The sequence below is a fragment of the Hippocampus comes genome, unplaced genomic scaffold, assembly GCF_001891065.2.
Source record: "Hippocampus comes isolate QL1 unplaced genomic scaffold, H_comes_QL1_v1.1 scaffold9, whole genome shotgun sequence".
In the NCBI taxonomy this organism is placed as follows: domain Eukaryota; kingdom Metazoa; phylum Chordata; class Actinopteri; order Syngnathiformes; family Syngnathidae; genus Hippocampus; species Hippocampus comes.
In genome coordinates, this window is record NW_017805275.1 from 3,817,995 (window position 1) to 3,842,483 (window position 24,489).

Consider the following 24,489-nt stretch of genomic DNA (forward strand, 5'->3'; position numbering starts at 1 on the left):
ACCAATCAGCTCGCTCAACCCTTTGTGTTTTGTCCAGGTGTTTCTTGTTGTCGCGTCTCTATGCTTGTATTTAGTTCCGTGGGTTCTGTCAGTCTTTGTTGGGTCATTGTGAGTATGAGTGTCTGTATGCTCCTGTCACAGGTTTTTTTTTTTTTTTTTTGTTACTTTGGTTCCTTGTGATTTCCAGGACTTGGTTCGAGCACTTCAGTTGTTTTTCTCCAGTGTACTCCTGTTTGTATTTTTGGTTAAATACATCTTGGTCAGTCCACCCCGCTCCTCCTGCCTCCCTGCTTTTTTGGGGGGGGTCCTCCAACTAACTACCATCACGCAAAACCTGACACGCATTGTGTCAAGATTTTGATCCAATAATGGGTGAGTTAAAGCTGTCAACAAATGGGTTAGCAGTAGAGATATGGTTAACAAAATGTTCACTCCCAACATTTTCTAAAAGAAGAAGCAATTTTCCCTACCAGGGTTGCCACAGTGAGTCACTTCTGTGATTGGCACAGTTTTTACACCAGATGGCCTACTTGACACAACCCATCCGTTTTTTTTGTCCAGGATTGAGCCCGACACTGCTTGGGGAGTCAACATATTGTGCAAAGACCGAACTGAATGTTGCAATTCACTCAAATTGATACTGGAATTCCAATCCCCATGTCCAAAGTCAGCAATGTTACCCACTGAGTCATCCAGCCACCACCAACAGTTCCCAAGAATGTTACATTAAACTGACTTTAACTTCAGGACACACCATAACTGTGTCCAAAATGGCGGACAGCTTCAGATCTTTAGATTGCCCAAATCCAGGCTCCAAACCAATTGGCTGGGTCAAAATGATTAACCCAACCTTGGGTAAAAGTAACCCAATCTGCTCAAAATCTACAGCTACCCAGGCAATGGGTTAGGAAAACAACCTAGCCTTCATATGTTGTAAAATGTTTTTTAGCTATAATTAAACAGGAAATTAAGTAAAAAAAATGTTTTATGCACCCCAACTAGTATAAACACGGTATTCAAATTGATATTGCATTTGTGCAATATGAAGTAAGCATCATTATTCACCCGTTTATATACGTCCCAGGGGGCGGCTGTTATGCCATTGGTGTCGACTGAAAATGACATCACAGTAGCCCAGGGCTCAGATATAGGACCAATCGTGGCTCAGCTTGCAAATGTCACATTACCAAACTCAGGAAAACAAACGGGGATCACATTTTGTTGGGGTGTCTCTGGCTTTACTGGATTCAAATCCTATAAACGGAAGAAATTATACTCTGATTGGATTATGTTTTATATCAAAATTTAAATTATATCCAGATTTAAATTTGTTAGCACAATATTTTCTGATGGCTTTTTAATTGTAATTTTTAATTTAATCTTAATTAAATCTAAATTTGATCCAAGCACAGTACCTATGGAATTTGTGAGATTCTGAGCAATACTGAATTTGCCCATTCTTGCTAGAATCCCCAGCCTCCATCAAAACAAGCCATCTTGATAAATGAAAACATGTAGTTAGGAAGTTGCACACAAACAAATTGATCATAACAACAATCTCCTTGGCGTGGGCTAATAAACTTGCAGAGCCTGTGAACGCTCCACTGCTATGTTGGACCTTGTTGACAAACGCAGGTGCACTGTGCAGGGCAGAAAAAAAGTGCTCCTCTCTCAGGGTGTCTTTGCTAAGCGTATACACTTGTGCCTGTCATACATTTTCTTCCTCCGCAATGGAAGCTTCTCATGCACCATCAGCCGTCTCCGCGCTTTGATCTCGGCTCGGCAGTGCGCATGCGCACCTCACTGGCTCCTCTGCACCGTCTCCGGCAAGTTGGATGTGCGCGCTGCTCACTCGCATCCCGAAACCGCCTCAAAAACTGTTGAGATGGGGAGGATCAGGAAAAACCACTTTGGGATTTTGACTTTTTCCCTGCTCGTCACTTTTGTCTGGACTCAAAGGTAAACGGTTTACACGTCGGCTGTGCTTCATGCGATGATTACCTTCATTTTTGGGGGGCATGACACCACCTTTTTCCCTTTCCTCCTTTTTAGCGTCAAGGATCTAAAAGATCCCAGCAACATGCCTCTGGTTAAGGAGACGGTGGACAGACTGATGACTGGATACGACATTCGATTGAGGCCCGATTTTGGTGGTAAGACCCCCCCCCCACCAAAAAAAAAAAGCCATCGTGGTGATGACATGGGTCAGAAAATCTGCATTAATTGACATAATGCGGTTAGACAAACGAAATGCGATTAATAAATCGATGAAAGCCGCTGACAAACCGACAGAGACGAACATCGGAGTATTGTGTCACGAAGATGTAATTGATATGAGAAGATTTGTCCTCCTAATGGCTGCCTGTCTTTGCAGGTGCACCAGTGGCCGTGGGCATGAACATAGACATCGCCAGCATAGACATGGTGTCCGAAGTCAACATGGTAGGTGCATCTTCAATCCTGCACAAAATCATATGCATGCATAGCGCAGTTGGGAACGGGGAAAATTCGCACTGTTTTACATGTGGATGTACCACCTATGCTGTGAAATCAAATGTGTGCGTGTTTTGTTTTTTTTTTTTTTGTCCTAAATGCGGATTTTGAGTGTCTGTGTCCACCGACGCGATGTTCGTCTCAGTCCCGCATTTGCAGCTCTGGCCGCATTTGAATTCCGTACACACACTCGGTGGCGCACTCAGACGCACTGGCACGGCTACGCGCGCTTGGAGCTGTGGGCGTGCGTGTGCGCGAGTGTGTGCCTGCGTGTGTGTGTGTGTGTATGTGTGTGTGTGTTATGTATGAGTGCATCACGTTCCTTGCTCCACTAGTGTAATTTTGTTGACACGCACACGCTCTGCTCCTCAAGGACTGGCATGTATTAGTGCATAGATGGGGAACCTGAGGCCCGGGGGCCATACAGGACCCGAAGGAATCTTTGATGCCGTCCGTCTTGCAGTTTTTGAATCAAATAATACCTTTTAGGAACAGTTACACTAAGACCATTGTCTTCATATAATTAATAATGTTAAAGATACCCCCGACCCCAATTTAGCATTTTGTTTTTAATCCAACCTTGTTTTCGTATATATAAAGTTTCTCATGCTGACACAGCCATGCTTGAAATCCTATTTTCAAAAAAAGTTACCAATGAATAATCAATGATAAATATCCAAATATCATGGCAGTCGAATGCAAATATCATCTGAACATTGTTAAAAAAAAATCACAATGCTAATGATCTAAATGTTGCCACATCTTTACTCTGTTGCTAAAAATTCGAGTAAATGGTGGTGGTTCATTGAAATACGCATCTTACATAGCGATTAAGCCAAACAGCTTCATTGCAACCACGCGAGTTGTACAACTGACATTTGTTGCCCTTCAAACTCCGCAGACACAAGTGCATGAATGTTCCTAATGACTCATGAAACCCGTTACATTCTTGACTTTATACATTTAAAATAACAGTAGAGATGCAATTGTTCTGACACTTTCCCAAATTCAAACATTTCTCGGAAATAAAACCATCTATTTTGCACTGCTGTTGCATGAATGCAAAAATACTGGCGCTTTAGACCAAAAGTCCCTCTGGTGGACTGCAACAAAATAATGAGGCTCGGTCCAGTGGAATTGATAGTAAAGATAGCTTGATTGTCACAGAAAGACCATTTGGTAAAGAATAGGGGGAAAAAAGGAACTCTTAAGACTAAGAGGAATTTGTGTTTGAAAAATCCTTTTCAATATCCCCAAAAATGTAATTAACATTTTCAAAAACAGGATGCATGCAGATCATGAAATTTTGTTTGGGGAAAAAACATACCGGTAAAGACATTTTGCCATTAAAAGTTTGAAAACAACTTTATTGTGTTTTTTTTTCTTCTGAGAAACAATGTTTACCTTTTGCAGCCAAAAATTGAATTACTCAAATCAGGAAAAAGAATAGAGTTTCAAAATGAAATAAAGTTGTATTTTTCTTTACCATTAGTGATAAACCTTTACGAAAATGTCCCATATACAGCTCTGCCACCCCCCCCCCGAAACTACTTTCTCTTGTTATTTATTGGTTTGTTTGCATTTAGAAACATTTTTGTTTTAATACTATAACTACTGACAACTTTAGTCAGTTTCATCATTTCATCATATCTTATGAATGCTCTCACAAGACTATTCAAACTAAAATGGCATGGTTTAATGCTGCAATCCAATTGAGTGTGCTGTTCCTTCTGGTGTGCCCACCTTGGCCACCAGGAGGAAGTGCTGCAGTGCTGAAATAAAACAAACATATTCTTCGACAGTATGACTACTCAGTAAATTGCTACAATATTAGTCATCTTCCGAGAGGATAAAGAATATATTCCTATGGGTACTACATGTGTCACTCCAACAATTGTTTAAATATCCATCGCGCCTGTTTGCATGTCAATGTGTGTGTCAGCTAAACTGACCTTTTTTAAGGCAAAGATACACAGTTAAGTCCATGTATTCCTCTTTATTTTGAAGTTAGTCTAACTCTAAATTTCAACTGGATTGGAATGACACAGTTTGAAGCATATTTTGGAGGGATGATTTGTTCTTGATGCTGACAGCTATAAATGTGTTTATGTTGTATGCTTACATGTGTTGTCAACGCTCAAGCACACTCCCTTTGGCCTGATTAATTTTTTGGGTTGCAAGAACCATGCACAAAATTCAGCATTCAGTACAAAAGGATCACCAACCGATCTGTCACGTTTTGTGAATGTAACCTGTGTGCAGTCGCTAAAGTGCAACTGGCTGGAAAAATTGGCATCCTGCCTTTATTTGTGCAAAAATCAAATATTAGCTGTCTGGTCATCTTTTGTGAAATGAAACTGGAATTCAAAACCAAATAAAAAGAACTCCGCTTTCACGAAGAAATGCAGATTAAAGACAAGAATTGAGGCAAACTGGGAGGCGGTAACCTTGACATCAGGGGTGGGTAACTCCGGTCCTCGAGGGGATGGTGATCATTAACGGAGATTGCTAATGAGCTGATCATATGAATCAGGTGTGTTGCTAGAAGGGAAACATTTAACATGTGCAGAAGAGCAGCCCTTGAGGACTGGAATTGCCCACACTTGCTTTACATGTTTCATTTGGTGCTGCTGGTTCAGTTTGCAACAGAGTTAAAACTTCAAATGTCCATAGATGACGGAAATTATTGCAGTAATTTTGATTTTCTTTTTTTTCATGAAGGAAAGGTGTTATTTATTTGACGGTGGCGTTTATATGTCTTAAGAGAATGACACACTCTGTGACTAATTGGGGCACAAGGTCAATTGAGAAAAAAATGCACAGTATATCAAGGGTTGTGTTTGCAGAAGGATTCACAAAAAGCCCAATAGAGGAGAACTCTTTTATAATATCATGAAAATAGTATGAGGGATTGGAAGTGGTGGTGTTTTCAATTATCCGTGATGCCATTTTTAAGCAAATGGCACCAAAGTGTGTTCCGTATATATATATATATATATCAAATGTATCAGACTACACCAGCATGATGATGCAGCGAATCAACTATCAAGCCATGGAAAGGTTTTCCTTTTTTAGTTTAAAATAAGTTAGATAATTTCCAGGATCTCGCGCCGTACCAAGGATGATTTTCTCTCTTTGGTTCAATTTTAAATCACCATTAAGTCCGGCGTCCAACTTTGCAAACCTTTCACTTGTTGCTAGGACCGTGTGAAGAGGCCAACATTATTTATTGACGAACTTCTTAGCAGTTGAATTTAATGCTCAATAACCGGCCAAATATTGCCATACACCACAGACATGTGTTATTCATGCGCAACTACGTCAAAGCATGCGCTGGTACGTATCACGTACGGAGCTTTCACGCACTCCCCATGTAGATGCGTCACACATGCAGAGATGTGACAGCCGTCCAAACATTCTTCTCTGATGACAGTATGCTATGAGCTGTTCTGACTGGAATCTGAAAATTCAGATTCAGCATTTGTTTTCAGCCAATTTGCAAAATCAATTCCAGTCACCACCGGGTTAATGGGCATTCAAAAATAATTTGCCTTTTTATTTGAATTCATGGTTCGTGTTCCTTTATTTTACCATAAGGCTAACCTATAAAACCAAAATATTTAGTATTTCTTGCTTGTTTGTTAAAAAAAAAACAAATGGGAAGAGGACCTTGAAAAAACACTCACCTATTAAATTACGGTAAATGGGCTGTCACTTAGATAGCACTTTCCTACCTTTGGTACTCAAAGCACTTTACATTGTTTTTCTCATTTACCTACGGATGGCACAGCATCAGGGGGTTCATCATCTTGCTCAAGGACAGATCAATAGGATTGCAATGGCTGGGGATTGAATCCCCAACCTCAAGGTTGGGAGACGACCATTCTACCACTGATCCATGCCGCCCCCAGTCGCGGTCACAATATTGAGTAAAAAAATTGCAATTAGATTATTGTTTTTCAAACTTGTTCAGCCCTAGCACATGTGCAATCTGAAAGTTATTTACTTAGCTTCACTGGCACAGATGTTTAAGTGCACTCACTCCGCACGAGCCCAACAACTGAATGATCCGAGATGAGCAAAATGGTTTACTTTGGTGGAGGATGCAGCCACAGCGGAAGTGCCTCAGGGGGCCGGGGGGAGATTTGGAATAGAAACCCCTTCACTGGTTTTTCACCTTCCATTCTCCCTCCCGCCTCCATCCTCTCCCTCCCACCACTTTGACTGGATCCCTGGCTGCGACTCTGGGCTCAGCAGCCATGTAATCCACCTCTGCCTTGCTCTAAAGGCTCCTCTTACTTAAGAACTGGGCCTCCATGCAAGCATTCATGTGGAAAAAAACACTGCTTCGTACATCCGTGTGTGGAGCATAACACAAAACTGTGCTTAAAACGCTGAATGGTGACTGACGTCACGCAGCCCCCTGTGGCCATGACACAGAATTCGTCTTGTGAAAAGCCCGCCACATGTGTCTCTGATCTGACAGGGCAACATTTCCGCTCAAACTTAGTTGCTGTCGACGTGCAACTTATGTAACGGGTCACAATGTCCTACTCCTCCCTTCAGGAGATCAGAGGAGCTGATGAGATTGATCTTGCCGAAATCAATAATATCAGCGGTGCAAGCGTGATTGTGGGAATTGAAGTTGGTGACCTCCGCTCTGTGCTGGGCCGCTTTGATCTTCCTCATCAGGCCAGGATGCTTTTGACAAACAAACACAGGGAGGATGACAATTTATTTATTTATTTATTTATTTCATGTCTCTGCGGTGGCCAGCTGATGAACCCTTTATGAGATCTGTGATCATATTATCCAGGTCCAAATACACATCAACCATGTTTTGGCACGGTCTACAATCTAATGAGATGAAAACAAAAATTCTGTCAGGAATGTTACCTTCAGTATGAGGGCTCTATTTTCATCACCAACATAAATCCTGAGCGGCTCATGGTGTTACTCTGCACAGAGGTGATTTCAACCCCATGTTGCTCATTTCGTGGAGGAGAGCAAGCCGGGCGGATCTACAAGTGGGAGGGCTGCACCGCTGTGGGAGTGGTCACAGCAGAGTTCAGTCATAGCCAATCAATGTGGTTTCTTTCATTCCTTTCATATGTGATGCACTAGTCACACACTAGAGTCTCTCAAAAACACAGGAGAACATCGTATGTGTGCTCCATCATAGCTGTAATACCCAGTGGGATGATTTAAAAAAATACTGTATAATGATTCAGAAGGTTTGATGGCTGCTGTTCACATATTTATGAATGAAATACGTCGTATCAAATCAGCTATCATGCATATGTACTTATTTTGTCAAGAAAGCTTTTGTGTTAGACTTAATAATTTGATCACCAGTGAAATCATATTTGATCTCTTTCTATTTGTCCCCCTACACAAATCCCGATAGCCATATTGCCGTTTCAGCCTCCAGATTTGTTTAAGTAGGGATATTTTCAGATGACGTGAATTTTGGGATACTTCATTGGCGTTGCCTTACCCTGCTAGTTGTGTTGGTTAGTTTGTTTAGTTTGTTACAACTGTTGACCTATAAAATCCCTCCATCCATTTTCCGATCTGCTTTATCCTCACGAGGGTCGCGGGGGGTGCTGGAGCCTATCACAGCTTTCTCCGGGCAGTAGGCGGGGGACACCCTGAACCGGTTACCAGCCAATCGTAGGGCACACAGAGACCAACAATCATCCACGCTCACACTCACACCGAGGGACAATTTGGAGTATTCACCTATAAAATCCTTGATACATCAAGTTTGAAGGGCTCCCACCTAAAATGGCCGAATCAGAAATCAGACTGTTTCACCTCTGAATGATCTCACATTTAAAAGCATGTGACCCAATAACTTTCCTTGGCTTCTCTAATTCATGCATGGATGGGACTGACTTGCAGCTTTGCATCATGGCCTCAGCAAAAACGTTTAATGGTATGGGGATGAAGCAAAATGGAGGACATGTGAAAGAAGCTGCCCTTAGATTAGCGTTGGCCTGTGTGCTGGCCCGTCATCATAGCAGTGAGCGGGTCTGGGTTGTGAACAGCTGCCCGCTCATCTAATTAAAGATCGAAATGCCTCTGGTGAAGAATGAACTCAACATTTCGGTTGGGCTCATTGAAGTCGCTGAGGCGGCGGGGCTGCTGCTTGTTTTGGAGTGAAACGGGAATTTGTAATTGGGCTTGACCTACTACCATGTTTCACAGCTTCAAAAAAACAAAACACACAAAATAGGATGCAAATGCTTGAGTCCTACCTGTCTAATCTTAACAGCGAAAGAAGTTGCCTACCCCCTCATAAATCTCATCAAACTTTATTTGTTATGGGGATTGAATTTCTTTCTTTGTGTCAGGATGAAACTTTACCCTGTCCAAGAGCCACAAATAGTTCAGTCTTGGACTTCATGACACAAGAAGTGACCTGCAGACCTAATGGTTAGTTAGTCCCGTTTTATTGTCATTGCATAAAAACAATGAAAAGACACATGCCCCCTCCACATAAAAACCAGAACAACATTCAATCATCAGCAACCACACAAAATGTAACATATCATTTAAAATTGCTGTTTAATGAACCTATGCAAATTTGAAGAATGAAAACACACGAAATTGGATATCCTCAAATCAGAATGGATCCTCTTCAAAATATGGATGAAAATCAGATTACGAGTCTGTCAGTTGTAAAGTAAGCACAACTGCAGATGCAGGCCAGTGGAGTGTTGTGGAGGTGAGCCTCATGTTTATCAATAGCGGGTAGAGTCCCATGTAATGATAAGCAGCATTTGATATTTGTATTGTTTGTTTTATTGGACAATTTAGAGTCCTTCATGAAACTGACGTGTATGTTTTTGGAATGTGGGAAGAATGCTAACTCCACACAGGAAAGCTGGAGCGCCGATTTGAATCCTGACCATCAGTTAGGCAGATGTCCTAAAGACTAGGTCACCGTGCCACTACATTGAAATTGTTAACTCCAAAAATCGGATACATTTTAGGTAACACACAGTGTCATTCTTGCCTTATTTTCACTCTTTGCCGTTTCATGGTTATGTTCCCCTTCCCCCAAAATGCAAATGGTAGAGTCCTGTCCGTCTCACTCTTCATGAACAAGTAACCTGCTAACCAACAAACACCAAGAAGGTCCAATGTAGTTTAGTTTTTTTTTTTTTTGTCTTGTGTGATGAACAGCGATAGCCCATTGAGGCTCGAAAGTTAGCCGCATTGAGGGCCAGCGAAAAGTGCTCGTCAAGTCAGCACTGTGGTAGCCTGACATTACAAATGTGCTACTTTGGAGTGGGAAGTGTCCTCCGAGTCTTAGGTGTGACCACACACCCGTGCTGGCAAACTGTGATAACATGGTCAAGACACCCTCACTTCACCATGTATCCATCACTCCTGCCTTCTCTCGCTACCGTCACTCAACCTCCTCAGTTAGCAGCTGAAATTACATTTGTACATTGCGCTTTGTTTTATGCCAGAAGAGTCTGCCACCTGTCAGACTTGTGCAATGAGAGTTGGGCAGCAACTCTCATTGCATATCCCAGAAAAGTATTAAACAAGGTTTCCCTATCATAAATTACACATTCAAAATCATGGTCAAAGATATGCATCATAAAATTAGCCTACAATCGTTACTTTCTGTAGGTTTACAAAACTAGATTACAGTGGATAAGAGCCAATACATTTCTACAAAATCTAGGCTGTTCTGAAATGCAGTACTTATGGTTTCGTCTGTCTTTCAAATTTACACCATCTCAAACTAAAAAGGTGTGCCACTACCGAGTGGTCAAAAATGGAATCATAGTGCACACAGTACAGCAGAATTCGACCAAAACAGTTACAAACTGGACAATAATAGTGTGTGGGAGCGGCGGAAATGGTTGTGCAACTCTTATTCTCTTTTTCTCTCCAGCTCTCAAATGCAACATCGTCCCCTAGGGTCATAAATTCTAAGGGGTCAAATATTTTCCACCAAAACCACACCTGCGTGATCCAAATGGGCATGAGATGTGCAATGGTAGTGCAGCTGATTTAATACAAGCAATGCGTCTATGTTGCATTATTTCACCGTGCAGCTTTCTTTGCCAGGCTGGAATTAGGCTGTCTTCCCCACACCTCCTCCTCCTTGTTAATTACATGTAAAATACCTGAGCTCGCTGCCTGCAATATAATACTCCTCTCTGAATGTTAATTAGCTGCCTGCGAATTAAAAGATTTAAACAAACCAGCTGTGGTGGCTTCCACGACGGAGGAATTAGCGGGGCGTGAGCGTCTCTCTTAGAACCGTCATTACACTGACATTAGTAAGAGGACGTGGCCGTCACATGACCGGGCATAAAAAAAACTAAACAAAAAAACGTTACAGCACGTCTGCGTGAGAGACGCATTCTCTGTCTGTGTTTTGAGAAATACAATTTTGATCGTGTTTGTCCAAACTGATCCTGCTCCATTTTATTTTCAGCGTGTGGAAAATAAGCTTGTGTTATTTTTATTCAGTGTTGCCATGACAACACGACTTCTTTTATTTTTTTTTCTCGCTGAATCCGAGGAAGCCAAGGGAAGAAAACATCGTTCTAACATTTACATACTCGGAAATGGATACACAGTTTTCCCCCGTGTACATTGTTTTTATTACGTAGTTTACACCTGGGGTGCCCAAGTCCGGTCCTCGAGAGCCCCTATCCAGCCTGTTTTAGATGTTTCCCGAATCCAACACACTTGATTCAAATGATCATTATACGGCGTCTGCAAAGCTTGCTGGTACCCTTGATTTGCATGTACTCAGAGAATGCAAGCTTTCACCAAGGCTTACCCATTAACCACCTCCAGAGTCATTGAGCGAACAATAAGATCATTCATTCGTTCATTCATTCATTCATCTTCCGAATCGCTTTATCCTCACTCGGGGTTGCGGGGGGTGCTGGAGCCTATCCCAGGTGTCTTCGGGCAGTAGGTGGGGGGACACCCTGAATCGGTCGCCAGCCAATCGCAGGGCGCACAGAGACAAACAACCATCCACGCCCACACTCACACCTAGGGACAATTTAGAGTGTTCAATCGGCCTGCCAAGCATGTTTTTGGAATGTGGGCAAACCGGAGTGCCCGGAGAAAACCCACGCAGGCCCAGGGAGAACATGCAAACTCCACACAGGGAGGCTGGAGCTGGAATTGAACCCGGTACCTCTGCACTGTGAAGTCGATGTGCTAACCACTGGACTACCGGGCCGCCAGTCAGATCATAATGATGTCAATTTTTATTTTACTTCTGGCTTCGCTGAATTTCTGATTTGATTGACATTCACCATTGAGATGTAGGCAAATTGGGATTTTGCATCTGGAGAATGGCGGTCGGTCAATAGAGGGCGCAAGGGCACTGCCCCACCATTCAGCTAAGTCACCATGAATAAGCCAAGTTCTGTCCACCCATCCATCCATTTTCTGATCCACTTTATCCTCATAAGGGTCGCGGGGCATGCTGGAGCCTATCCCAGCCGTCTTGGGGCAGTAGGCGGGGGACATCCTGAACTGGTTGCCAGCCAATAGCAGGGCGCACATTGACAGACAACCATTCGCGCTCACACTCACCCCTCGGGACAATTTAGAGCTGGGGTGTCAAACTCATCTTTGTTGTGCCCCGCATTTTAGTTACCGTTTCCCTTGGAGGGCCATTATGACTGAAACTACAGTCAAACTTCGGTTTTCGAATGTCTCGGTTCTTGACCAATTCGGTTTTCGACCAAAAATTTCGAGTTTTTTATGCCTAGGATGATGAACAAATTTCGGTTCTCGAACAAACTGAGCGCACTTGAATGCACTATTTGACTCCTCTCGCCTTCCTTACACGAGGAAGTGATGCTTCCTCGGGTAGAACGAGGAAGTGATGCTTCCTCGTGTTGCTTTCCATTGTGAGCAGATGTGTTCAATAAACATTTTTATTTTAAAAAGAGCGTGGTTTCGGTTTTTGAACAATTCGGTTTTCGAACAGCCTTCTGGAATGGATTATGGTCGAAAACCGGGGTTTGACTGTAAATTAAAAAAAAAAAAAAAAACAATAGTTGAACAAACCATTATTATTGACTTAAGTTACTGGACTGAGGGGTTTGGTTCCAAGAAAATGCTTACAATATGTCTCTTATTTATTACATATGAGAATTTTAAATTTTGGTAGAGATTTTAGCAAGCATCATGGAAGTTAACATGTTTGATTTGCTTTTGCGGGCCACATAAAATGATGTGGCGGGCCAGATCTGGCCCCCGGGCCTTGAGTTTGACACATGTGATTTAGAGTGTTCCATTAACCTTCCACGCATGTTTTTGGAATGAGGGAGGAAAACGGAGTACCCGGAGAAAAACCACGCAGGCACAGGGAGAAACTTGCAAACTCCATACAGGAAGGCCGGAGCCGGAATCAAACCCTGCACCTCTGCACTGTGAGGCCGACGCGCTAACCCGTAGACCACCGAGCCGCCTGGGATTTATAAATTCAGTTTTAACTACAGTGGTGCCTTGAGATACAATTGACCGGTGTTGTTTTGCTTTAACTTGCAAGCACAAAATAGAGACCAGTACTGTATGTTGGCAGAAAACTCAACCCACTTCAAAATATGCAACTGTGTGACAAATAAGATATAATTAGTAAAAAATAATGAATAAACTTTCAATGTGTTGAATGTCATCTCCAGAAATTTACTCTCTAACTAAACATAAAACAAAGAGAATTACACCACGGGTGACTAAACAACTTTGCTGTCGGGATACCTCCATTAGCTTAATGCTTAGCCACAATGGAAAATGCCAAACAAGGAGCATCGACATTTGCGATAATACAACCCCTTTATAATTTTGGAAAACAACATTGGAAAACAAACGGAGCAACACATGGAGGCAAATCATTTCACGACACAAGCATATATTCAACATCCTCTGCAAAAAACAAAACAAAACAACCAAATATAATTGCCGCTAACCGAAGCACCGAGAGCAGCGGTGACTTCATTTGTTTTTGTCTGACTTTATTGTACCACGTCCAGATGACGACAATTTTTTCATGCCCGCATTCAGAATCCAGAGCAAGTACGCAGCAGCTGAATTAAAACATGAAATCACTGTATTCCTGGAAACATTCGTCTTTGCAATGATCGCTGATTTACGTTGATTTGCCGACTATCCGTCATTGGTATTGGCACAAATGATGTCTTCATTACAAAAAGTAGCTTATTTGGAGTCCTTTTGACTGCTCCATTGACTCCACGGAGCTCTCCAGCCAGCTTTAAGATACGAATGGCAGCTGCAGGACAAAGTCATTAGTTATGCTAAGTGGACACGCAGATTAATATGGTCAGAAGCATAATTATAGCAAAAGAACAACACTTAATCCCGGGGCTTTCTTCCATGCAAACTGGGCTTTTCCGCTTTATATTTAATCCGTGGTGACCGGCCTTGTTTGTAAATACTAAGTACTGTATGTTTGCGGTGCATGACATGAGCCATGACTGCATTCTTGATCGTAAAACCTGAACAATACTAGTGTATATGATTATATTATCCATCCATCCATTTTCTGAACTGCTTATCCTGATTATGGTCATGGGTGAGCTGGATCCTTTCCCATCTGACTTTGAGTGTGAGGCAGGGCACACCCTGGTCGCCAATCAATCACAGCACAGGGTGCACACAGTGTTTCCCCATTCTTGATAAAGCCAAGGCACATATTTCACATCGGAAAAAAAAAAATCACGCCACACCACTGAGCAAAATCATTCACAAAAAGTGGACACACACGTAAAATGTACGTTCTGGCATTTCTTGGAGGGGTGTTTGATTGTTCTGCCTTTTACTATACATATATATATATATATATATATGCTTGGCATAGATCAATTAACAAAACATGTTTTTAATTTAGACGCTAAATAATTTTTCGTCCAAATAATAACATTGACATTGGATAATGTGCCACAGCAAGCATTTACACCCACATTTCTTAAAATTGTTCTTGAAATGGAACAATCTGGTTTCGATTTGTTGCACTCATATCTTTCAAATCAAAACCAGTTTTTGAGTGTATGTAGCTTTCAAGCATGTTTTTGTTACAACCCTCTTCAAAAGTCTACTTGCATTTGTCCTGGAAAACTGGTTAATTAAAAAAGTAATCACAGTTTTTCTTGTCATATCCGAAACATATTCAACACAATGAAAAAGCACAAAATAGTCAACATTTTAATTAGTGAATTAGAAGTAAGAAATTAATAAACTAATTTTTTTTTTATTATTGCATTTAAAAAAAGGAAAAAAGATTGCCAGGTTGAAATTGGCCCTGTTGTTCCCTCTTCCACTCTGGTGCAGTGGCAAAAAGCGGTTTGTGGTTGGTCGTCAGAGATCTCCATTAAAGGCCTTGAATGTGTTGATGACTTCCTTAATGATTCTGTCAGGCACTTTCTCCACTGAAGCTAAGTGGCTGAAAAACAGCTCGTTGACTGCAAACGCTAAAGAATCATACAAGCATCTTGAGGCCTTTCGGGGTTAGAGGATGGGTGGGAGGGGGGAAATTTCAGCTCTTATATTTAACTTGAAGCCTGCATGTATGCAAATGCAGTTCGACCAGTTGAATGAATGCATTAAGACTGGTTTATGTGCAGTTTTTTGGCACCATCAGCAGCAGTTGGTACCCCTAACATGAGAGTGCTAAAAAAATGCTCGCTTATTTTGGTACTTGTCACAAAGGCCTCTATTATCATAGACAGCGCGCCTGCGCCATTGCGCAAATGTTGCTGTATGCTGAATTTCGTATACAATGAAATGCACCCGGCGGAGTGACAATTTTGTGGCACAAAGTCGAAACCTATGCCTGGTCAGACAATGTCTACATCCCAGCACAGCTAACCTGATGTGATTTTCGTGAATTTGATTGAGGCACAGGAAGACAGATTGAACTCTTTCATAAATATGTGAACAGATGGAATCAAACCCTCTGAGTCATTGTATATTCTTTAAATCATCACAGCGATGGGGGAGGGGGGACAAGTGTGTGTGTGTGTGTGTGTGTGTGTGTGTGTGTGTGTGTGTGTGTGTGTGTGTGTGTGTGTGTGTGTGTGTGTCCAAACACCCACATCACAGCACAGATGTGTTTTTGTCATGTCCAGACGCTAGTGCGTGACTAGCACGCTGAATTTAAACGGATTGAAATTAGCCGCTTTGATTGCCAATGATTGAAGTCGGATGTGACAACTCCCTCCTGCACTCATCTGCTTTTTTACAAACATTGGGTTTAAACCGTGGTTACAATAGTTTTGGATTTTTCATTTTAGTTCTTTTTTTAAATTTCATTTTCACTTTTATATATAGTTTTTTTTTGGTGGGGATGCTTTATTTTAATTTAGGTTTTATTTGTTTTAGTATTAGTTTTAGTTTTTTTTAAATACATGGAGTGTGTGTTGAGTGCAAGATAAAAAAATAGGGTCATTAAATATTGTAATAAAGTGAAGTCCACGACAACTGATCTTCCATTTTCTGTTGCTACAGATGTACAGGAAATACAGAAAAAATATTTTTTAAATCAACCCCAAAATACTCATGTATGATATGAACTGACACAGGATATTTTCACAATAATTATTGTTAGTTTAATAAACCTATGATGTAATTTCAGTTTGTTTTCATTTTAGTTTGAAAGCATTTTCGTTTATTTAATTTCGTGAAGAATCTTTTTTCACTTTTAGTTTTTATTTTTGTTTTCTTAACGATAATAACCTTGGGTCTAACCTGCCTCTGCCTAGAGATAAACTGAGATTTACGCCGACTATGAAAAAAAAGCCCCGAGCTTCTCTTGTACACTAAACCAAGGTGTACTGGTTGATGCTACAGAGCAGGACGCGGTTCCGTTGTGAAGAGACAGCGAGCGCTTCATAAGGGGAGCCTTCAAATCCATGCAACAGAAATGTGTGCTCACTGGCACTTTCCTGCCTTATCGGCTGTGACGGCTGATGTAGTCGTAATGGAGGTCTTGTAACAACAGTCGCCTGTCAGATTTCTCAGCGAAACACAAACATCGTCGTTGACAATCTGTCAGATTCCTAATGGGGGGTTGTTAGCCCCACAAACACAACTGCGGCGCCACTGTCGCTGTGCAACCAGCCTTGATGCATCTTTTCCATCCAAAGCGGCTGCGCCCACTGCGAATCCTCTCTGCATTTACGCATTCGGGGTGCTGTCATGCTGCTTTTTTTTTTTATTCAATGCTCTCCACTCCACAAGATGTCTCCCTCACTGGTGCTCACTGAGCCGTCTGCATCATGTTAATGGAGTTTGTGACAAGGAGAGTGAAGGTCGCTCGGCGAGCCCGCACTCCGACACGGGATCTCGGTCATCTGCAGCTTTTTTGGGACGCTGCGTGCTGCTTAGCCTTTCTCACCTGCCTCGTTCCCCAGCCCCCATCTTCAATGTGGACACTCGGCTCTGAATACATAAAACCCCATACAGTATTCCCGTTATTTTTGGTTATTTTTAGTTGAAGAAAGACACAGTTGGGCCTTCTACTAGACTGTAGTTTGCTGCATTTTATCTGTGTTTCGGGGCTTCATTATTTGATTTGATTTTTACTCTGAGCTTACAGGGCAAATTTTGCCCATTTCGTATAGCCCAGAAGAATAGTAAATGCAATGAAAGAAAACACCAAATTGTGAATACAGTAATACAATATTAAACATTACATATCGCAAGCTTGGAAAAAAAAATACTGAATGTATTTTGCTCCGTGATGGAGATGCCTCTGGATCTTAAAGAATGAAGTAAAATATTACAGATTACAGGTTTCATGGTAGCCTAATTGCGAGGACATCCGCATCACAGTTTGGCAATCTGGCGTTCAACTCCGAGCTCAGACGTTCAACTTCCTTCCACATTCCCAAAGCATGCATTTGGTTCACTGAAAACTCAATGCAGAGCATCAATAGGTTTGGGTCAATTAATCAAAATGAGATCACAATGCTGTAGAATACAATTTTCAAATTGCAAGTCTACAATTTGGGGGGAAAATACAAAAACCTCTGCTTCTTTTTGGTCTGGTAGGCTTTATTTTTTATATACTGAGAATGTATAATGACTGGCTTAAACATTTTTCACTTTAATATAATAAGGGGTTTCGTAACAAGAAAATGCTTGTAATATCTCTGTTACTATGATTACATATGACAATTTGAAATTTTGGTTTAGACTTTCACGGGTCGCATAAAAGGATGTGGCGGGCCAGATCTGTCCCCCAGGCCTTGACTTTGACACCTGTGCTCTAGCTAGATTAATTGCTTCAGAGGTGTAGTCCACATGCTTTTTATACATGCCATTGTTTCATGAAACATGAAAAGTTTAAGTGATAAAGCCGCACACTTGTTTGCCTTATTGTTGTAACCTGACTAATGATTTGCTGATTTGTGCCACACTTTGTGTCATATGAATTTTATGGTTCATTTGACTTTATTTTAACATAAACCGAACCTAAAGGACCAAAAACATTGTATGTATAGTAAATCCGAAATGGTTTATGATAAAACACATTAAATTATTGCTTGTTTATGAAAAAATAGATGAGATGCCCTTGAAAAAATAATCGCATATTAAATCACGTTGGCAATTAAATGAGTTTTCAAAATCGTTCAGCCCTAGTGTGAATGCTCATTTGTCTCCGTGCCCTGCGATTGACTTGCAACAGGCTCCAGCTCACGCTTGACCCTTATGAGGACAAGTGCTACAGAAAATGGATGCAGGATTTACGGAATAAATATTTCCAACTATGCGGTTTGATTATTTCATATGAGTCATTGCAAAGCAAATGGAGGTAATGTAATCAGTTGTGGAATGCATTAAAAGCTATCAGTAGCGAGAGATGCCCAGTGGTGCGCGTGTGAAAGCGCCATCTGTAAACCCGTAATTACACTCACAAAGTCACAGCACAGCCAGGGGGCAGCATGCAGGTGTTCGCTACTCCAACACAAATCAGCCACAAATGCACACAATACACGCACTTAACTGAGCATGAATAAAAACAAGACATCGGCACCTTGACAGCATTCAAATCTCTCAAGTTTTGCTTGCCATTTTCTGGTTCCTTAGTTTGCGGGATTACGCTACAAATGCTTGGGATGGCACGAGCACCATTAAAATGAATGCAAATAGAGAAGTTTGTTCCATGTAAAACACAAGGGACAAAGAAAAGCGTACACGCAGTGGTGGTCTTAGCTTGAAAGGCGTCGCCTAGCACCTTGCCTTTAGCAAGCGCTTTTGTTGATGCATTGTTTCTCCTGGCTCCTTGTGAGCAGCGATTTCTGTTTGTCGTTTGTCGGTGCGCTTTTCTGTAAATAAAGCCTGCATTTCTGCAATCCCCAAAACATTATTCGGTTCGGTCCCGAACACGACAAATCGCTGGCAGCAAAAAGCCAGGAAAACGAAACATGAACAGAAAACGTTTGCAAAAGGCAAGGTAACAGCAAATCTTGAAAATACACAAAACAAAATAGCAAGAGTCCAAACACGCGTAACCAAAATCAGCAAAAATCTTTAGAACAAAAATACTTACAAAACCGGAATCTAAACAGATAAGAGCAACTAGGAACAAGAGCAGGAAGGTCTCGAGGATGACACTTGAGGCAGGACAGCGAATAGGGTCGATAATCCAACAAGAACTTGTGAGCATGGCAGTCCTGAAATACTTGAACAGGCGTGGTTTGAATAAAGAACAGGTGCACCTGCTGGAGCGAAACGCCCTTCACTCCAGCTGGAGCTGAAACAAAGCGAACACACGCACAACATGGAAAAACGTATTTGCATGTTTAAAAGTATTTCCCAGTCAAAAATTTTTAACCCCATTGGCATTTCCACGCTTCTGTACTTCTTCTCTATAGACATACCGCAACACTAAAATAAATACATTTAAAATGAATGCTGAAAGCTTACGTATAATATTAATTGACAACGATGAAAACGAAAGACATTCGTTGCACCCATGGCTAGTTTGAGTGATTTTTAAACCAACATGCAGCACGTATTTGGCATGTTAAAACGGTGATTTGAATGAGTGTTTTATTTCTTATAACTTTTTTATACATTCATCCCTGATATGTTTTTATTTTTTGTTTTTTTTAACACAGGTGAGGCATAGGCAGTTCTTAACAGGTGAACACAAATAACCAATCATCCAAAAAATTTAACCAATTATACAATTGGTTGAATGCAATAAAGAATAGAAGATTAAAAGGATTGGACGATAAATGAAGTGGTCGATTTTCATATTAAAAGTTGAAATGTAGACCATCTACTTTGTACAATTAAAAACAGTTTTGAACAAATAGAAACAAATTTGAGTCCAAATGGAATTTTTGGATGTAAAAGAAATCCTTAGACTCAGTGTGTGCCTATGCTTGCTCAACATGGCGACCGGTGCGGGTCCGTCAAGCAGCAGCTAACGATCCCATAGGTGATGGAGCCGAGCGATCGGCAGCCGGATAATGAGACAGAGGGGGAGTGAGCGTGAGAGGAAAAGGTTCAGCGGGAACTCTGGGTAATGGGGCAAGGACGGCAAAGTCCTCGCTTGACTTTTCCCTTCCGCAACAACATCAACATGGCAGAAGCCCGTGTATTTTTAGATGCCCTTTTACACGACGTTTCGGCAGCGAGGGAGCCAGACCCAAAAAGCGGCGATTACTTTGTCACGCCGGTGCGCGATAAAAAAAAAAAAAAAAAAAAGACTCGGGGAAAACGCTGTAACGAGCCATGATGATGGCCATGTTTTACAGGCTGTATTCCTTCATTACAGCAACGGCTCTGCTCAACACCGTAAAAGAGCACATAACACTGCAGTGCTGTATTTCTCCGTGGGTGTGTGGGTGTCAAGAGTGAGAAGCAGAGAAAGAGAGATGAGGTGTAAACGCGAAAATATTTCGCGCTTTCTGCCACATCTTCAGTACTTCTGGCTATTCATCACGAAGCAGAATTACAAGCAAAGGCAGCCAGGAGAAGAAAAGAGCGCCAAAGCCCCAGCTGGAGGAAGCTATTGGCTATTTGCATCCCAGGCAAAATTGTCTCAATAAAGCGGAAAGTTTCGTCATTTGTTCCAGTGGAAGCAGATATTTTTAGCACGACAACAGTCAGCCAGCTGAGAACATTACCCTCCGGTTATGATGTCAAAATTAGGAGAGGTTTGTTGAATTTCAACCCGCCGAGTGCAGCGGCGATGGCCCGCGGTACGAGCAGTGGCCTTTGAGTCCGCGATCGACCTTTTACATGACCTCCTTAGCATGTAGAGCGTGTACAGCGTGTGGCCACACATGTATGATGGAGTCATCTTGACATGGATGTGCAGGAGGATTTTGTTGAAAGTTTGATTGATTGTGTAGCCAGTGAACTAGATATGCCTCATTTGTACACATGACAACTTACACATGATCTGAATGTACATGCAAACCTCACGTGATGCATTTTACAAACATGGCCGACATGTTTGCTAAAATGTATACAAGCAATACAAGAGTGCTTATGGGTATTTTATCTCATGTTATAGTAACATGTAAAGCTGAACGATTTGGGAAAAATAATCCAATTATGATATTTTTCCCTCTCAATATTGCAGCTGTGATTTAATATGCGATTTTGTTTTCAATGTCCTCCTTTGATTTTTGATTTTTTTTTACCAACAAAAGCAATAGATTGATCTGTATTACAGCAAACATAACATAAATGGCGGCCCGGTGGTCGACAAGTTAGCACGTCGGCCTCACAGTGCAGAGGTGCAGGGTTTGATTCTGGTTCCGGCGTTCCTGTGTGGAATTTGCATGTTCTCCCCGTGCCTGCGTGGGTTTTCTCCGGGTACTCTGGTTTCCTCCCACATTCCAAAAACTTGCATGGCAGTCAATAGAACACTCCAAATTGTCCCTAGGTATGAGTGTGAGCGCAGTGGTTGTTCGTCCCTGTGTGTCCTGCGATTGGCTGGCAACTGGTTCACGCTGTCCCCCCACCTACTGCCCGAAGACAGCTGGGATAGGCTCCAGCACATTGGTATGCCTGAGTTTTCTTTCCAGTTTAAGATTTAGTGATTGTTTTTCAACACAAGTTGCATTTTAGTTAAACACATTTTTAGGGTATCTGAAATCTAAAAAAAAAAAAAAAAGTCCCCCCACCTACTGCCCGAAGACAGCTGGGATAGGCTCCAGCACATTGGTATGCCTGAGTTTTCTTTCCAGTTTAAGATTTAGTGATTGTTTTTCAACACAAGTTGCATTTTAGTTAAACACATTTTTAGGGTATCTGAAATCTAAAAAAAAAAAAAAAATCTAAAATCATATTAAAGGACACACCCTGTATTGTAGAAAGGATCATACAGACTTTGAGGTCCCACTGATTTGTAGAGTTTTCTGATAATGGCACACTATTTTGTTGACCCTGTAAATTTGAAAGATGAAGAATTCAAACAGGAAGTATTTCAGCTCAGCCTAGTTTTTGCTGAAGAATAGTGAATGTTGAATTCTCTTCAATCCTGCTTTTTGTGCGTAAGTGATGGGTGTAGGTTCATTTTATAGTGTACATGATTATTGATGTATATTGTGAGATGACATCCCCTCACCCCATGGAGTGCAGATTCCTGTATATATGTTTTAAAATGTTGACGGTAGTCCATTGGTCTTTTTGCTAGATGTAGGTTAAAAAGCAAACCTCCAGAATATGGCAGTTTTTCGACGAATTAAGGCGCTTTACATTTGATCCAAAATCCTACTAAAATCCTTGTGAGAACATTCCACAGAGGAACATCCAGTGTGTTTGATGATTGTATTCATGTCATTTGGCTCAGCATCCATCCATGGACTTCATCCTCTCTCCCGTAGGACTACACGTTGACCATGTACTTCCAGCAAGCGTGGCGGGATAAGCGGCTCTCCTATTCCGAGATCGCCTACAACCTCACTCTGGACAACCGAGTGGCCGACCAGCTGTGGGTCCCGGACACCTACTTTCTCAACGACAAGAAGTCCTTTGTGCACGGCGTCACTGTCAAGAACAGGATGATCCGCCTGCATCCCGACGGCACCGTGCTTTATGGACTCAGGTAAGCCGCTTAAAACTGCCCCCTCTTGTGTGCCATGATTAGCGCATTGATTACGAAGCGTAATGAGCTAACGGGGTCCTATCTGGTGCATCTAACTGGGCCTTTTTCATGATGAACTGTATGCTGGTGTATCGGAAGTAATGTGGTTTAGATTTAACTTACTCAAGCCTGGCTGAATGTCCAAAGCACGGGTGGGGAATGTATGGTCAAAGAGCATTTGATCCAGTTTATCATGCAATGAAAAAAAATAAAAAAAACATGTACAGTTAGCCCCTGACTATTTGCAGTTCACAATTCATAAATTCACCTATTCATATTTGAATTTGTTTGACTGATCATCACTTAGTCACTAAATAAATAAATAAATCATGCCCTCTGTAATGTCCGAAGATGGCACCAAAGACCCAGCTAATTGGAAAATAGTCATTGGTGTTTTGGGATCATAGTTTATGGTATAAATTATAACTACAGGGTGTCCATAAAGTCTCTTTACCATTTCAAAAATTTATTAAAAATGCAATTGATTAGATATTTTATTCACATTTGTTCTATTGTATTCAGTGTTTTATTAAAGTTTTTTTATCACATTGCATTTGTGGTGTGGGATCATGTGCAATTGAATAATTGGTCCATTTTTCTTCGACGAGACATCAATTTCTGCAAATGTTTACTTTGATCTTTGAACTGAATATGTGGCACCACAACTGAATGACCTTCAACCAACCATCATTTTTCAACAAGATGGTGCACCACCACATTGGGGGCTGCATGTTCGTGGGTTCCTCAATCAAAAATTTCCAGACCGGTGGATTGGGAGGGATGGGCCAATTCCTTGGCCGCCACGTTCACCAGATATCACTCCCCTGGACTTCTTTCTATGGGGCTATGTTAAAGATATCGTGTATCGAAAAAAGCTAAGGGACATTACTGACCTAAAGCAAAGGATGACTGATGCCATTGCCACAATTGATGAGGCTATGTTACAGTGAACAGGGCAAGAAATCGAGTACCATCTCGATGTGCTTTGTGCAACTAATGGTGCCCATGTAGAAGTGTATTAAAAGAGGTAAAAAAAAAACCCTAGTAAACGCTGAATACAATAGAACAAATCTGAGTAAAATATCGAATCAATTGCATTTTTAATACATTTTTGAAATGGTAAAGAGACTTAATGGACACCCTGTATTTCAAAAGAGGCAATTGTAAACAATTTTAGGGGGGTGCCAATTACTTCCCTTGCTGTTCACGGCAGGGCTCTGTCCCTGAGAGGGGTGGGGGGGTATAATAACCTACAAATGCTCATAATCTACAATAATAAACATTTGTTTGATCATTGCATCATATTTCTCCATAAGATTAGTATAGCCCTCAGAGAGCCCTCAGGGGACTGTATAAACATGGAAAGGTTTCCCACTACTATTTTAAAAGTGCTATCTATCATCACAACAGTTTGTTTGTCTGTGTGTGCCCTGCGATTGGCTGGCGACCGGTTCAGGATTTCCCCCGCCTACTGCCCGGAAGCCAGCTGGGATGGGCTCCAGCACCCCCCGCGGTCCATGTGAGGATAAGCGGATCGGAAAATGGATGGATGGATGTTATTATTATTATTATTGTTATTATTATTACTACTACACTTGCCAAACAACTGGTCAACCTTCTTTCTTCTGTATGACTGTACAATAATACCAAAATTAAAACATTTAAATTGAACCGCAAAAGCTCATTATAAAATTAACTGACAAAGATGAAAATAAAGGATTTTTGTTTGCTATAGGTATAGTTCATTTTAGCTAGTTTTATAAACATGAAATGTACAGTTGTTGGTTAGCTATCCTTTTTATAAAAACCTTGTTTTTATTTTATTTCGTTAACGAGGAATGTTTTTTTTTTTTTTTTTTGCACACCCT

The 24,489-nt window shown here is 41.4% G+C and overlaps 1 protein-coding gene across 1 annotated transcript; it reads left to right on the forward strand.

The window, feature by feature from the left end:
• Positions 1–1,709: 1,709 nt before the first annotated feature.
• Positions 1,710–22,610, forward strand: LOC109515763 (gamma-aminobutyric acid receptor subunit beta-2-like). Its single transcript, XM_019869760.1, has 4 exons — positions 1,710–1,959; positions 2,053–2,153; positions 2,375–2,442; positions 22,362–22,610. The coding sequence occupies exons 1-4, from the start codon at positions 1,886–1,888 to the stop codon at positions 22,584–22,586; spliced, it is 468 nt and encodes a 155-aa protein (XP_019725319.1). The 5' UTR covers positions 1,710–1,885; the 3' UTR covers positions 22,587–22,610.
• Positions 22,611–24,489: the final 1,879 nt, after the last annotated feature.

Coding starts and splice junctions, on each gene's coding strand:
- LOC109515763 (XM_019869760.1), top strand. CDS start 1,886: ATGGGGAGGATCAGGAAAAACCACTTTGGGATTTTGACTTTTTCCCTG. Junction 1,960..2,052: donor ACTTTTGTCTGGACTCAAAG/GTAAACGGTTTA, acceptor CCTCCTTTTTAG/CGTCAAGGATCTAAAAGATC. Junction 2,443..22,361: donor TGGTGTCCGAAGTCAACATG/GTAGGTGCATCT, acceptor TCTCTCCCGTAG/GACTACACGTTGACCATGTA.